At 47.4% G+C, this 11,950-nt stretch overlaps 2 protein-coding genes across 3 annotated transcripts in view; both read left to right on the top strand.

The window, feature by feature from the left end:
- Positions 1-2,388, top strand: part of ints13 (integrator complex subunit 13) — a 10,244-nt gene extending 7,856 nt beyond the window's left edge. The window contains exons 8-17 of one of the 2 annotated variants that reach the window (XM_019877064.1): positions 153-237; positions 322-414; positions 491-580; positions 662-840; positions 910-1,074; positions 1,177-1,331; positions 1,408-1,638; positions 1,720-1,850; positions 1,970-2,102; positions 2,183-2,388. In XM_019877064.1, the coding sequence (XP_019732623.1) occupies positions 153-237; positions 322-414; positions 491-580; positions 662-840; positions 910-1,074; positions 1,177-1,331; positions 1,408-1,638; positions 1,720-1,850; positions 1,970-2,102; positions 2,183-2,219 (1,299 nt within the window). In that variant the 3' untranslated portion in view covers positions 2,220-2,388. Of the gene's footprint in view, positions 1-152; positions 238-321; positions 415-490; positions 581-661; positions 841-909; positions 1,075-1,176; positions 1,332-1,407; positions 1,654-1,719; positions 1,851-1,969; positions 2,103-2,182 lie in introns of both variants that reach the window. The other variant, XM_019877063.1, reaches the window with a different exon arrangement.
- Positions 2,389-2,919: 531 nt separating this feature from the next.
- ano6 (anoctamin 6) lies at positions 2,920-11,682 on the top strand. The gene is made up of 20 exons (XM_019877046.1): positions 2,920-3,206; positions 4,543-4,613; positions 4,835-4,963; positions 5,479-5,544; positions 6,043-6,333; positions 6,409-6,522; positions 6,610-6,725; positions 7,654-7,788; positions 7,868-7,973; positions 8,063-8,123; positions 8,228-8,373; positions 8,458-8,535; positions 8,784-9,012; positions 9,228-9,397; positions 9,479-9,576; positions 9,668-9,798; positions 9,956-10,161; positions 10,243-10,439; positions 10,524-10,629; positions 10,817-11,682. Exons 1-20 carry the CDS (start codon positions 3,116-3,118, stop codon positions 11,039-11,041), a joined length of 2,766 nt encoding a protein of 921 aa, XP_019732605.1. The 5' UTR covers positions 2,920-3,115; the 3' UTR covers positions 11,042-11,682.
- Positions 11,683-11,950: the final 268 nt, after the last annotated feature.

The following is an 11,950-nucleotide window of genomic DNA, read 5'->3' as shown; positions in this document are numbered from 1 at the left end:
CCCCCGCCCCCTCCACCGCCCCTCACCTCTCAATAAAAGCCACCTCCCATAACCGGAACATGAAATCAGCAGTGTGTGAGAATTTGCGTCCTTCTCCTTCGACCTGCTGCTCACGGGTCGCGTTTGTCTGTGTCTTTTCCGCGGCCGGACAGGAAGAGCAGCACGCCAACACGTCGGCCAATTACGACGTGGAGCTGCTGCATCACAAGGACGCCCACATGGAGTTCATTAAAAGTGGTGGGTGAACGCAAAAGCGCTTGATCGCGCGAAGAGGCCACTTTTCTAGCCGCCGTCATTTTATTGTATTTTTTTCCCGCGCAGGGGACTTGCATATGGCCGGCACCAGCACGCGGGAGAACGGCCTCAAAGAAACGGTCACGCTGAAATGGTGCACGCCAAGAACTATTTCCATCGGTGCGTTCAGGTCAAACGTGTGGTGGAATTATTTTTTTTTGAAAACGGGTCCTGACTTTTCGACGATCCGTTTCAGAACTGCATTACTGCACAGGAGCGTATCGCATCTCGCCCACGGACGTCAACAGTCGTCCTTCGTCGTGTTTGACCAACTTTCTCCTCAACGGTAAGCCGCCGAGGCGGTCGAGGTCAGTTGGGGCCCCAGCAAATGAAGTCACTCGGGCCGTTTGCTTTGCGGTCGCTCCAGGTCGATCGGTGCTACTGGAGCAGCCGAGGAAATCCGGCTCCAAGATCATCAGCCACATGCTCAGCAGCCACGGAGGCGAGATCTTCCTGCACGTGCTCAACAGCAATCGCTCTACGCTGGAGGACCCTCCTTCCATCAGCGAGGGCTGCGGCGGGCGTGTGACAGATTATCGCATCACCGTACGTTTATTCCTATGATATAACTCGAGACATTTTTTTTTTTTCTGATTGCCTTTTCATCTTTTCCAGGACTTTGGCGAGTTCATGAAGGAAAACCGCCTTACTCCCGTTTCGGAGGCTTCTCATCATCCGGCAGGGAAGCTGCCGGCGGAGCGGGCCAAAGCGCAACTTGAACGCCACACGCGTTACTGGCCCATGATCATCTCCCAGACCACCATTTTCAACATGCAGGCAGTGAGCACGTCTTCCCTCGCCATTCCCACCCGAGAATCCATCTGGCATCCTTCAGCATTTTGTTTTTGTCCCTCTCTCGCTCTCCGCCCCCGACCTAATAAGGTCGTTCCTCTAGCTAGCCTGATCGTAAAGGAGGCTCTGACCGAGGACGACGTCCTCACCTGCCAGAAGACCGTCTACAACCTGGTGGACATGGAGAGGAAGAACGACCCTCTTCCGATCTCCACCGTGGGTTCCAGAGGCAAAGGCCCCAAGAGGTTGGTTTGTCACAAACCTCCTGTGGAACCTTTTGCAGTTTTACGTGGATTCGAATGACGTCGGTTCCCCCCGCAGAGACGAGCAGTATCGCATCATGTGGAACGAGCTGGAGACTTTGGTGAAAACCCACGCCGGAGCCACCGACAGGCACCAGAGGGTCCTGGACTGCATCATCGCCTGCCGTAGCAAACCTCCCGAGGAGGAGGAGAGAAAGAAGCGAGGCAGGAAGAGGGAGGACAGGGAAGACCGGGCAGACAAAAACGGGGGCAAGGATGTCGAGGACAAAAGCTGGAAAGACGCCGAGAGGCGAGTCGTTGACATGTGCGTGTCGCCGCAAACTGGGCGGTTCCCTTGTGTAGCCATCACTTGATTATGCTTTGTTTTCAGGGCCAAAAGTGTGCCGGATAAAGAGGACCAGGAGTCAGAAGTCATCAAGGATTCACCGGACTCCCCAGAGCCCCTCATCAAGAAACCCCGTCTGGCCACTGACGAGGTTGAGTCACCAGAGGGCGCAAAAGGTACTTGAATCAGGATTGTGTTTTCTTTCCCAGCCATTCTTGAGACATTTTATGTTGCGTTTTTTGGGGGGGGAGTGTCAAAATGGCCAATTTCAACCTGGTACTTTGTCTCGCCACAGGTCCCATCTCGCTCCTCTCTCTGTGGACCAATCGGATCACCGCCAAGTCCAGGAAGCGGCGGGAGTTTATCGGCAGAGCGCGCTCGGTCAACAGCAAGTTTGAGCTGTACCAGCACCTCAAAGACGAAAACGGGTGAGTTTGGAATCGGCTCAAAAATATATATATATCAATGGTCTGACATTACATTAAAATAATATTTTGTCTGTTGACAGGATGGATGTTCATGAAAATGGCAAGGCCTCCAGATGATGCTTTTCCAGCAAGCAGCGGCGCCGCTGTGTGTTTTAAACTTATCAGTCACGCCCTCAAAGGACATGCCAATGAAATGTTGGATTTCCAATTTTTTTAAACCATTTTTGTAAATATAACCCTCATGTATTGTACATTGCAATAAAAGCAGACACTAGAGAACGCTGCATTGTATTACATTGATGTTTTTTTTTTTTAAATACACACCCTCCATCTCTCACATTAACGCAATCACCCAATCAGATTGGAGAAAAACAGTCCCACAAAGTTAGCTCACATTAGTAAGTGTTGATGATGTTTTGATGTTGTGTTCAAATGTATGTCAGCACAAACATTTGTCATTATGTGAACGTTATGTTTAAATGATGGAAGCAACAAGTCCCATTTAGAAGGGAGTCATTACAGGTTGAAAAAAAGTTGAGAATTGGCATAGCAAAACTAAAATCTAATCAAATCAGTTCGTCATTTTTTTGTATTTGTCGGGGGGAAAACGTTTGAATGGTTGTTGGGTTTTTTTTGTTCATTTGTTTTCATAAAATTAGAGATTATAGATTTCATTAAGATTTAACATGCTTCACACTGTAATCACGTACAAGCGATTTCATGGGGGCTGCCATCTTGGTTTGCCAACTGGCTCTGACGTCATCATATTTCACCAAGTTTGGAGTTCCGGTGGAAAATGGAACGGAGCGCCTCCTCCTCCTCCTTCCTTCGACCCCACCCGTTTCTTACCGCTTCTCTCAAGTCTCAACTTGGTCCAAAGTGTACCAAACGCTTGGTCAGTGTTGCGAAACTATCATAAGAATGTACGCGGGACGGCGCCGTTAACCTGCTGTGATATCCAAACTAGCTACGGAGGGGGCGCAGAATCAAAAACTTTTGGGAGGGAGTCGAAAATGGAGAACGACATCCTGGAGATGGAGTCCCTCTCTGACGCCGAGGAACTGGAGGGAGATGCCCGCTTGGAAATGATAGAAGAAGACGTCGGTGAGAAAAAAAAAAAACAAAACACACACACTCGAGCTGCTTTTTCAACTTTTCTTGTATCTTTGTATTGTCTCAACTGGCCATCGTTCACACAGATGGTAGAGGAAGTCAATTGCATGCCCCGTGAGTCATTCCTCCACAAAAGTGTGTTGAAATCAGTGTGCAAACTTGGGGGATTAACATTTGCAGTAGTTTAAACTGTGTTGTTGTGACTGCCTGGCAACACGAGTTTAAGTTTTATCCCAGTGGGGGCGTGTGTGTCTCCATCCCCGAATTAAAAAAAAAAAAAAACACCGCTTTCGTGTCCCTCAGGGATGTCACATGGGCCCCCTGACATTTTCCTGGATGTTGTGGTTCTGCCTAGCAACCGCTGGTTTGTTGTTACTTCCATTCCTTGAGTGGAACGGTGCTGGATCGTAGAAGTTGGACAGAATGAAGTCCAACCTGTCTTTAAAGGGGGAAACGTGTTTGCTTGTGCCTCTGACAGGCGCCACGCTTTGTGGCAATCGATGTTGTCAATCTATTTCTGTAGCGCTTGTCTGACAGACAAACATTCACACCGATGGACAATCTAGTCTCGAGCAACCATTTTCATTGTGTAACGCAAACAAAAAAGCCAGAAGACGTCCTGTGGCATAAATATTTGCTCATCTACCAACATGCGCTATTTGAAATTTTCCTACATTCCACTTGCCGTTGAGATAGTCCAGACAAATTTCACAGGATGCTCCCACAAGGAAGATGTTATTGATCCTCCTCCCAAACCTAACAAACATCAGTTAGCGCACTTGGCTTTCAAGGCTCATCAATTATTCACACTCGCACGCCGAGGGGGCATTATTAAGACTGAAAACATGGCAACACAAAGTCCATTCTTGTCGCTTTATGATGATCCTGACCTGACACCACGCACTGGAAAATAGAAACGTGTGAGCCTCCCCTGCTGAAACACAGACAGGAAGTCGTGCTCACGATGGGGAGGGCATCCACCGGGCCTGGCTGCATGTCCGAACGTGCGACCCGGGCTGAGATAAATAACACTCAAAGAATGCATTTGATGCATCAGTTTGATTGCAGCGCGGCAATCGGATGCGCTTGAGAGGAAGTGGTGAGGCTTTCCTCTGTAGATAATCACATTTACTGATATTGCAGACTTTTTTTTTTTTAAATGCACATGACGGACGCCCCTGGAAAAATGTTAAGGATTTAATATTGCGTTCCTGTCTGATTTTAAACAGCAGTTACAACAGCCTGTCATGTGATCAGATTGCAGGTTATCATTATTGGGGCATGAAAGGGTTCATCAATCGTATTTTTTTTTTTTTTGCCTTTCCAGTTTACCCCGAAGAGTTTCTGCCAACGTATCACGGAATTCAGGAAGGCTCGACGGTCGTTAAAGTGCAACTGGTGAGTTCCAGTTTACAGATTCACGACACGTGCCTTTGCCATGTTCACGTTCGCGCGGAGGCTGTCGTCATGTTTGCTCATCCCGCATCGCCTTGCATCAACCGCGACGGCATTTAAAACCCTCAGCGGACAACGGCGCCGGCCGCTTCCTCTCCGACATGTACGCCGAGTACGAGTACCAGCCCGCCGCCTTCACTGACGAGCCGCGCTCTTGCCCGCAGGCCGACTTCAACGGCAAGCCCGATTCGCTTTTCTTCAACGACGGCGTCCGCCGCATCGACTTCATCCTGGTTTACGAGGACGAGGACAGGAAGGAGTTTGAGAAGAGACACACCTTCGCCCGGCGAAAGGTACTTTCGATGACCTTGGTGATTCTCAATAGTGCGGTCCCCACGAACCACCGAATCAAAAAAAAAAAAAAAAAAGAGCACAATTTTCAATCCAGTGCAATTTTTTAATTTAATCAGTCGAGTACAGCTCAGTTGTATTTAACTTTGAAGTCCTGCGAGTGCTGTGTTCCAACACTATTGACTCTGGACTCTTTATTTGCACAGGGAGTTTTCATTTTGCATCGGATTAGATGTGCCACAGCCGTCCGTATTTATCATCAAGTTGCTCTTTTCTTGACAACCGAAGAATATCTGTGAGCTTTTAATCTTTGTAAGGTGCTTATTTCCATCTCCGAGTAAGTGAGTAACTATGTAAGTTTGCCATTCGGATTCTCTTTTAGTCACTTGTTAGTTTCGCCGCATCTAAGCGCGTTTCTTAAGGGTCTGGCTTTCGATCGGCTCGGGCCGTAGCAAACGCTGCTGCTGTTTTTCGGGTTTTTCGGTGCACGATAATGAGGCCTCTTTCTCTCGCGCAGAGACGGCGGGAATACTTTGAGGCCAGCCTGATGAAAATGGGCATGGAATTGGAGGCCACACGATCTGTAAGTGGCTGCACATTTTTCATTTGATTCTTCATTCATTTCATTCCACTTAATTAAACAAATTTTTTTTTAACCCCAAAATATGATTGGATTATTTAACCACAAAATTGGGTGTTGTTATTTACAACACATTATTTATTTATTTATTTTTAATGAAAAGATTTTCTGTTTTCAGCAAAAAAAAAAAAAAAAAGTTCATTTTAATAGTAGAAAAATAATACGGGCTCGTTTTTATTTACTGGTGCATTTAATTTCGATTTACAGTAAATTATTGAGATTATTAAATGCCATTTGAAAGACAAAATCAATAAAAAATGCATTGAATATATTTTCTATTTTAGAAAAAAAAAGAATTAATTTCCCAAATCACTTTTTTTAAACTCTGATTTTGATTCAGCTCGGTCAATAATCGAGTGCAGCGTTTCGGAATGTTCCAAAACGAATACATATCGTCACCTCGCTTGAAATAACTCGAAGTCCGCCGCGGCTCCCATCCAGGTGGCGGACGACAACCTGGTGTTCGTCAAAGTGCACATGCCGTGGGACACGCTGTGCACGTACGCCGAGGTGCTCCACATCAAGTTGCCCATCCAGCCCAACGACCTGTCGTCGCAGCGCTCGCCGTGGTGGCACTGGCTGTCGGTGGTCACCAAGCCCTTCTACCCGGACGAGAGCCTGATCAGCAAGGAGGCCGAGTTCTTCACCGCCCCCTTTGAGAAAGACCGCCTGGAGTACTTCTACGTCAAGGACCGGGATGTTTTCTTCACCTCGTCCATGCGCAGCAGGATGGTGAGCGTCCGGCTTTAAGATGGCGGGCGAACGGCGTCCCGCGATCAAACATCCGCAATGCTCACTCACTCGCAGGCTTATTACATCTTGAGTCGAGCCCCTTATGAGATACGAGGCAGCATGAAGAAATTCGGCATCCGGAAATTATTGGACGGCGGCGTTTACAAAGCTGCCTATCCCCTCCACGATGTAAGTGTCGACGCTCACTTGTGGGACGTTTGCTCACTGGGGGCATTTCCTTTGGAGGTTCATCCCCCGTTTTGCGTGTTGAGCCAGTGTAGGTTTAATGTGAAGTCGCAAGAAGAAGGCTGCCCCAACGAAAGGTTCCGCCTCTACAGCGAATGGGCTCACCCCAAAAGCTTCTACAAGATGCAGCCACTCGACCTCATAAGGTGACTTGTTCCACAATTCAGTTCGTTTGAGATTTTAAAGCGGGGTTTGCTCGTTTTGGATTTTTTTTTACTACAGTGGACAGCTTATCCGGGTGTGGGAAAAGGGTTCATTGAAATTGCATCAAGGTGGCATGGCGGGAGACCGGTTTGCGAGTTCGCATCACAATGCAGAGGTGCAGGGTTCGATTCTGGCTCCGGCCTTCCTGTGTGGAGTTTGCATGTTCACCCCGGGCCTGCGTGGGTTTTCTCCGGGTACTCCGGTTTCCTCCCACATTCCAAAAATATGCATGGCAGGTTAATGGGACACTTTAAACTGACCCAAGGTGCGAGTGTGAGCGCGGATGGTTGCTCGTTTTTGTGTGTCCTGCGACTGGAGGGCAACCAGTTCAGGTTTGGACTCCGCCTACTGCCCGAACACAGCTGGGATAGACTCCAGCATGCCCTTTGACCCTTGTGAGGATAAAGCGGTTCAGAAATTAGATGGATGAAATTGCATCATTTAGTTTAGCTTTAATGAGTGTTACTTTTAGTTTTATTTTATTTTTTAAGATACCTGTGTATGCTATAGTTGTGGTTATGCAACACAAAGGGCATTTTTGTTGCAATTAAAGTGAGCTTTAGTTTTATAAATGTAAAATGTAGTTGCAGTGGGTTCGAGCATTCTCGTTCTTGTTTCATTTTCATGAACGAAAAAGTTTTTTTCAATTTTACTTTTAGTTATTTTGTTAGTTTTACTTTGGCTCCCACGTCACTCACCAGGCCAGACCCCACCTTTCAAAGCCGTACCCTCTGACGCAGATTTTCTTGTTTCGTAATGCTAAATCAGTTTTTAGCTGAATAACCGGCGGGAAAAAAATACATTCTAAAAATGTAAATATTAAAAAATAGATATAAAAACGGATTATTAGCTTTCTCTTGGACTTCACAGGAAGTACTACGGCGAGAAAATTGGAATTTACTTCGCCTGGTTGGGCTTCTACACCATCATGCTGGCCCTGGCCGCTGTTGTGGGTCTCAGTTGTTTCATATACGGATACAAAACACAAGAAACCAGCACGTGGAGGTACAGTGCTCCTCTATCCGATCTTCATCTCGACCGTGAGTTCATTCCGATGAGGTGTCTGCCGTCTCGTGTTTGCTAGCAAAGAGGTGTGCGACCCGGAGATTGGCGGCAAAATCGTGATGTGCCCGCAGTGCGACCAGGAGTGCAAATACTGGCGGTTAAACAGCACCTGTGAAGCTTCAAAGGTCAGTATTTTTCTGTGCCGTATGATCGCATCATCGTGCGTGAAAAGTTTCGAGCTATCGGGCTTGAACTTGATGCTTCTGTTTTGTAGAAACTGTGCATATTTGACAATTTTGGCACCTTGGTGTTTGCAGTTTTCATGGCGATCTGGGGTAGGTCACGCATGTTTTATTTTATTTTAAATTTTTTTTTTAAACATGACTCAGACGTGCCGCTAATCAGCAGATCATGTCTGCTTTCAATTCCTCGCTCGCAGTGACGCTGTTTCTGGAATTTTGGAAGCGCTACCAGGCCGAGCTGGAATACCAGTGGGACACGGTGGAGTTCCTGGAGCAGCAGGAGACGCCCCGGCCTGAGTATGAGGCCAAGTGTATATACGAGAGGAAAAACCCAGTCACGGGGGTGAGTTGCGCTCTTGGCGTCATCTCGGTTTGGTGGCAGTGTGTCAAAAGCTTACAGTGGTTTTTGTGTGTGTGTGTGATTTAGGTGAAGGAAAAAGTGCCCTACACAGCCTGCGGACGATGCGTTCGAGTGTCAATAGGAATAGGGACAGTTTTATTCTGGGTAATGAAAAATATTTGTTATTCTACACCACTAAGTTGAAAAAACAAAAATTTCCACAGATTTGACATTTTTTCCACCGATAAAATTGCCTTGACATTGTGTATCATTCCAAATCATTCCATGGCTTTTCATTCAGCCTTCCAGCCTGCACACACAATTTCTCCGGAAATGGAATTCTCGACTTCTGCCCCGATTCTTCCTTCGAGTCCAAACTCCATCGTGATCCAATTTTGATATTTGCGTCACAGATCCTGCTCATCCTGGCCTCCATCGTGGCCATCACCGTGTACCGCCTGGCCGCCTTCTTCGCTTTCTCGGCCAGGCTGCGAGCGCAGGACCTGAAGGAGCTGGAGCCCCTCAAGGAGTACGTGACGCCGCAGATGGCCACGGCGGTCACGGCCTCGCTCATCAGCTTCGTGGTCATCATGATCCTCAACATGCTGTACGAGCGGGTCGCCATCTGGATCACCAACTTCGGTGGGTCGCTGAGGCCGAACCTTGTCATCTTTAAACCCTATAAAATGTAAACTAACAAGACGCGGGCATGTGTTGTTTGTACAATATTACAGAGTGCTAGTCTTCCTATTAAAGAAAAGGCACATTTTTTTTCGGGGTCGGGGGAGCGAATTAATGGCATTCCTATTCATTCCAATGGGGAAAGATGATTTGAGATACATTTTCTGACTGAACAGAGCTGCCAAGGACCAAGACGGACTACGAAAACAGCCTGACGCTCAAGATGTTCCTCTTCCAGTTCGTCAACTACTACTCGTCTTGTTTCTACATCGCCTTTGCCAAAGGGAAAGCCGTCGGCTATCCCGGGCGACCCGTCTACCTCTTGGGAAAATACCGTAACGAGGAGGTGAGATTTGTCCTCTTTTTGCGTATGTATTCTTTGAAAATGTCTGAATTTGCATTGTGGGGGTTTTTGTTTTGTCACCAGTGCGATCCTGGTGGTTGTCTGATTGAACTGACCACTCAGCTGTCAATCATCATGGGCGGGAAAGCCATCTGGAACAACATCCAAGAGGTCCTCTTACCGTAAGAAAGCACAAATACCCAATCAGAGCCGGTATGGCAAAAAAAAAAAAACAGCTCACCTGAACTCTGACCTCACCTGCGCGTCTCGCAGGTGGGTGAAAAATGTGATCTTCCGCAAATGCACCCGCGCGTCGTCGCAGAAGGCGATTCCTCGCTGGGAGCAGGACTACCAGCTTCAGCCGATGTCCAAGTTGGGACTCTTCTATGAGTACCTGGAAATGGGTGAGCACAAGCGAAGAGGCCAAACGCAAAAGCGGGCGAGCGCCGTTTGGACAAAAGTAGAGCCTAATAGAAGACTGCTGAGCACGCTATGGGTGGAATTATTCCAGGATACTACAGTGGACAGCTTATTGTGTATTTGTTTGTCCCGCTCTCGTAGTCATCCAGTTTGGCTTCGTCACCCTCTTCGTGGCCTCCTTCCCCCTGGCTCCGGTCCTGGCGCTGGTCAACAACCTGTTTGAAATCCGCGTGGACGCCTGGAAAATCACCACGCAGTTCCGCCGCATCGTTCCCGAGAAGGCCCAGGACATCGGCGCCTGGCAGCCCATCCTGCAAGGCGTCGCCATCCTGGCCGTCGCCACCAACGTGAGTTGCCGTCCTTCTCGCCGAACGTCCCCCAGACCGTACGACCGTCACCAATCGCGCGTTCTTCCGCGTGGCGCTCAGGCGATGATCATCGCCTTCACCTCCGACATGATCCCGCGGCTGGTCTACTACTGGTCTTTCTCCGTGTACCCGTACGGGGAGCATGGCTCTCAAACCATGCGGGGCTACATCGAGAGCTCCCTGTCCGTCTTCAACATCAGCGACTTTTCCAACTACAGCAGGCCGCTGAGCGCGCCGTACAACATCACCACCTGCAGGTAGGACGCGGACATCGCCACACGTGGTTGACGGCAGAAGCGGCTGAAGTACTTCCACCGCACGTTTTTTTTTTTTCTTCTCAGGTATCGAGATTTCCGCTACCCTCCCGGGCACCCGAAGGAGTATGAATACAACATCTACTACTGGCATGTGATCGCTGCCAAAATGGCATTTATAATCGTTGTCGAGGTAAAGAACACAAGCGGGAGGTCTCACCTATCCCCCCAGCCACCCAAAAAATCGCTTTTGAGTTACGAATGGATGTGAATGGCATTTATAATCGTTGTCGAGGTAAAGAACACTAGCGGGAGGTCTCACCTTCCCCCCCGCCCCCCAAAAAATCGCTTTTGAGTTACTAATGGATGTCTGTTGACAGCACATCGTTTACCTGACCAAGTTCATCCTGTCCTACGTCATCCCCGACGTGCCGTACGCCGTCAGAGAGCAAATGAAGCGGGAGAAGTACCTGACGCAGGTCATCCTGCACGAGACCAACCTCAAACTGGTCACCAAGCGCCTGAAGCCGGCCCTCGACGTCACGCACAAGAACTCCGACGGCAGGATGGCCAAGGATGAAATCGGGCTGGATTTGGAATTTTGAATTTTTGCGAATGACTGAGTGAACAAAACTGACAATTTAATTAGCAAGTACGTTGGACAATAAGGAGAAATGCTGCTCGTGTGCTGGAACAGAGAAAGGAGAAAATTATGTAACGTTGCTATTGATTTTACAGACAGGTCACATGATAAGCTTTGCTCTTCTTAAATTCTGACATATTTCAGTATTATTGAAAGCCATCGAGATTACACTTTGTTTTTTACTTTACTATCATCTCTGTATACCTACAGAAGGAGTCCATGAGAGAACGAATCAGGATAGTGTTTGCGAGATGAGAATTTTTGATCATTTTAGCAGCAAAAGAGTCTTTGTGTGAAGTCTGTCCAAAATTTGAACGTTTACAGAAGGTCGATCCGTCACTTTGCCAAAGTCCGATTGAGGTTCTGTGAAAATGAGGAATTTTCTTTTTTTTAATGGACAGGGTTTCAATTATGTGACCACTGCACTGCACATTATTTTGACTGCATGTTGAAACCTGTGTCAAAACCGTTATCTGCAATACCTCTGCTGTATTATTGCCACGCTTAAGATGGTACCATAACCACTATAAAGGGCCTCTCGCTTCTGTATATGCTCATTTGCTTTTTTTTATACAGAGTTATTAAATTGTTTTATGAAGAAAAGGTGCGTTGTAAGTATTTTTTGTGGACTCAAGCAAAATTGCTTCATATTAGGAGTTTTTGTTGTTGTTTTCTTGACCTTTATTCAGTGTAACTGAATTCAAATGGCCACTTAAATGGAGATTTAACACAACAGAAAGTACATTATTAAAATATACTGCTCAAAAAAGAAAGAGAACACTTGGAGTTACATTATTTAAGTGTTCCCTTTATTTTTTTTGCAGCTGTATATAACGGTGCTTTCGCCATTTGTAAGCAGGCGGACGTGTCT

This window comes from Hippocampus comes, unplaced genomic scaffold (assembly GCF_001891065.2).
Source record: "Hippocampus comes isolate QL1 unplaced genomic scaffold, H_comes_QL1_v1.1 scaffold127, whole genome shotgun sequence".
NCBI classification, from domain to species: domain Eukaryota; kingdom Metazoa; phylum Chordata; class Actinopteri; order Syngnathiformes; family Syngnathidae; genus Hippocampus; species Hippocampus comes.
The sequence above is the reverse complement of the archived record's forward strand: the minus strand, read 5'-3'. Positions and strand labels throughout refer to the sequence as shown.

Coding starts and splice junctions, on each gene's coding strand:
- ano6 (XM_019877046.1), top strand. CDS start 3,116: ATGGAGAACGACATCCTGGAGATGGAGTCCCTCTCTGACGCCGAGGAA. Junction 6,334..6,408: donor CGTCCATGCGCAGCAGGATG/GTGAGCGTCCGG, acceptor ACTCACTCGCAG/GCTTATTACATCTTGAGTCG. Junction 10,162..10,242: donor TCCTGGCCGTCGCCACCAAC/GTGAGTTGCCGT, acceptor CGTGGCGCTCAG/GCGATGATCATCGCCTTCAC.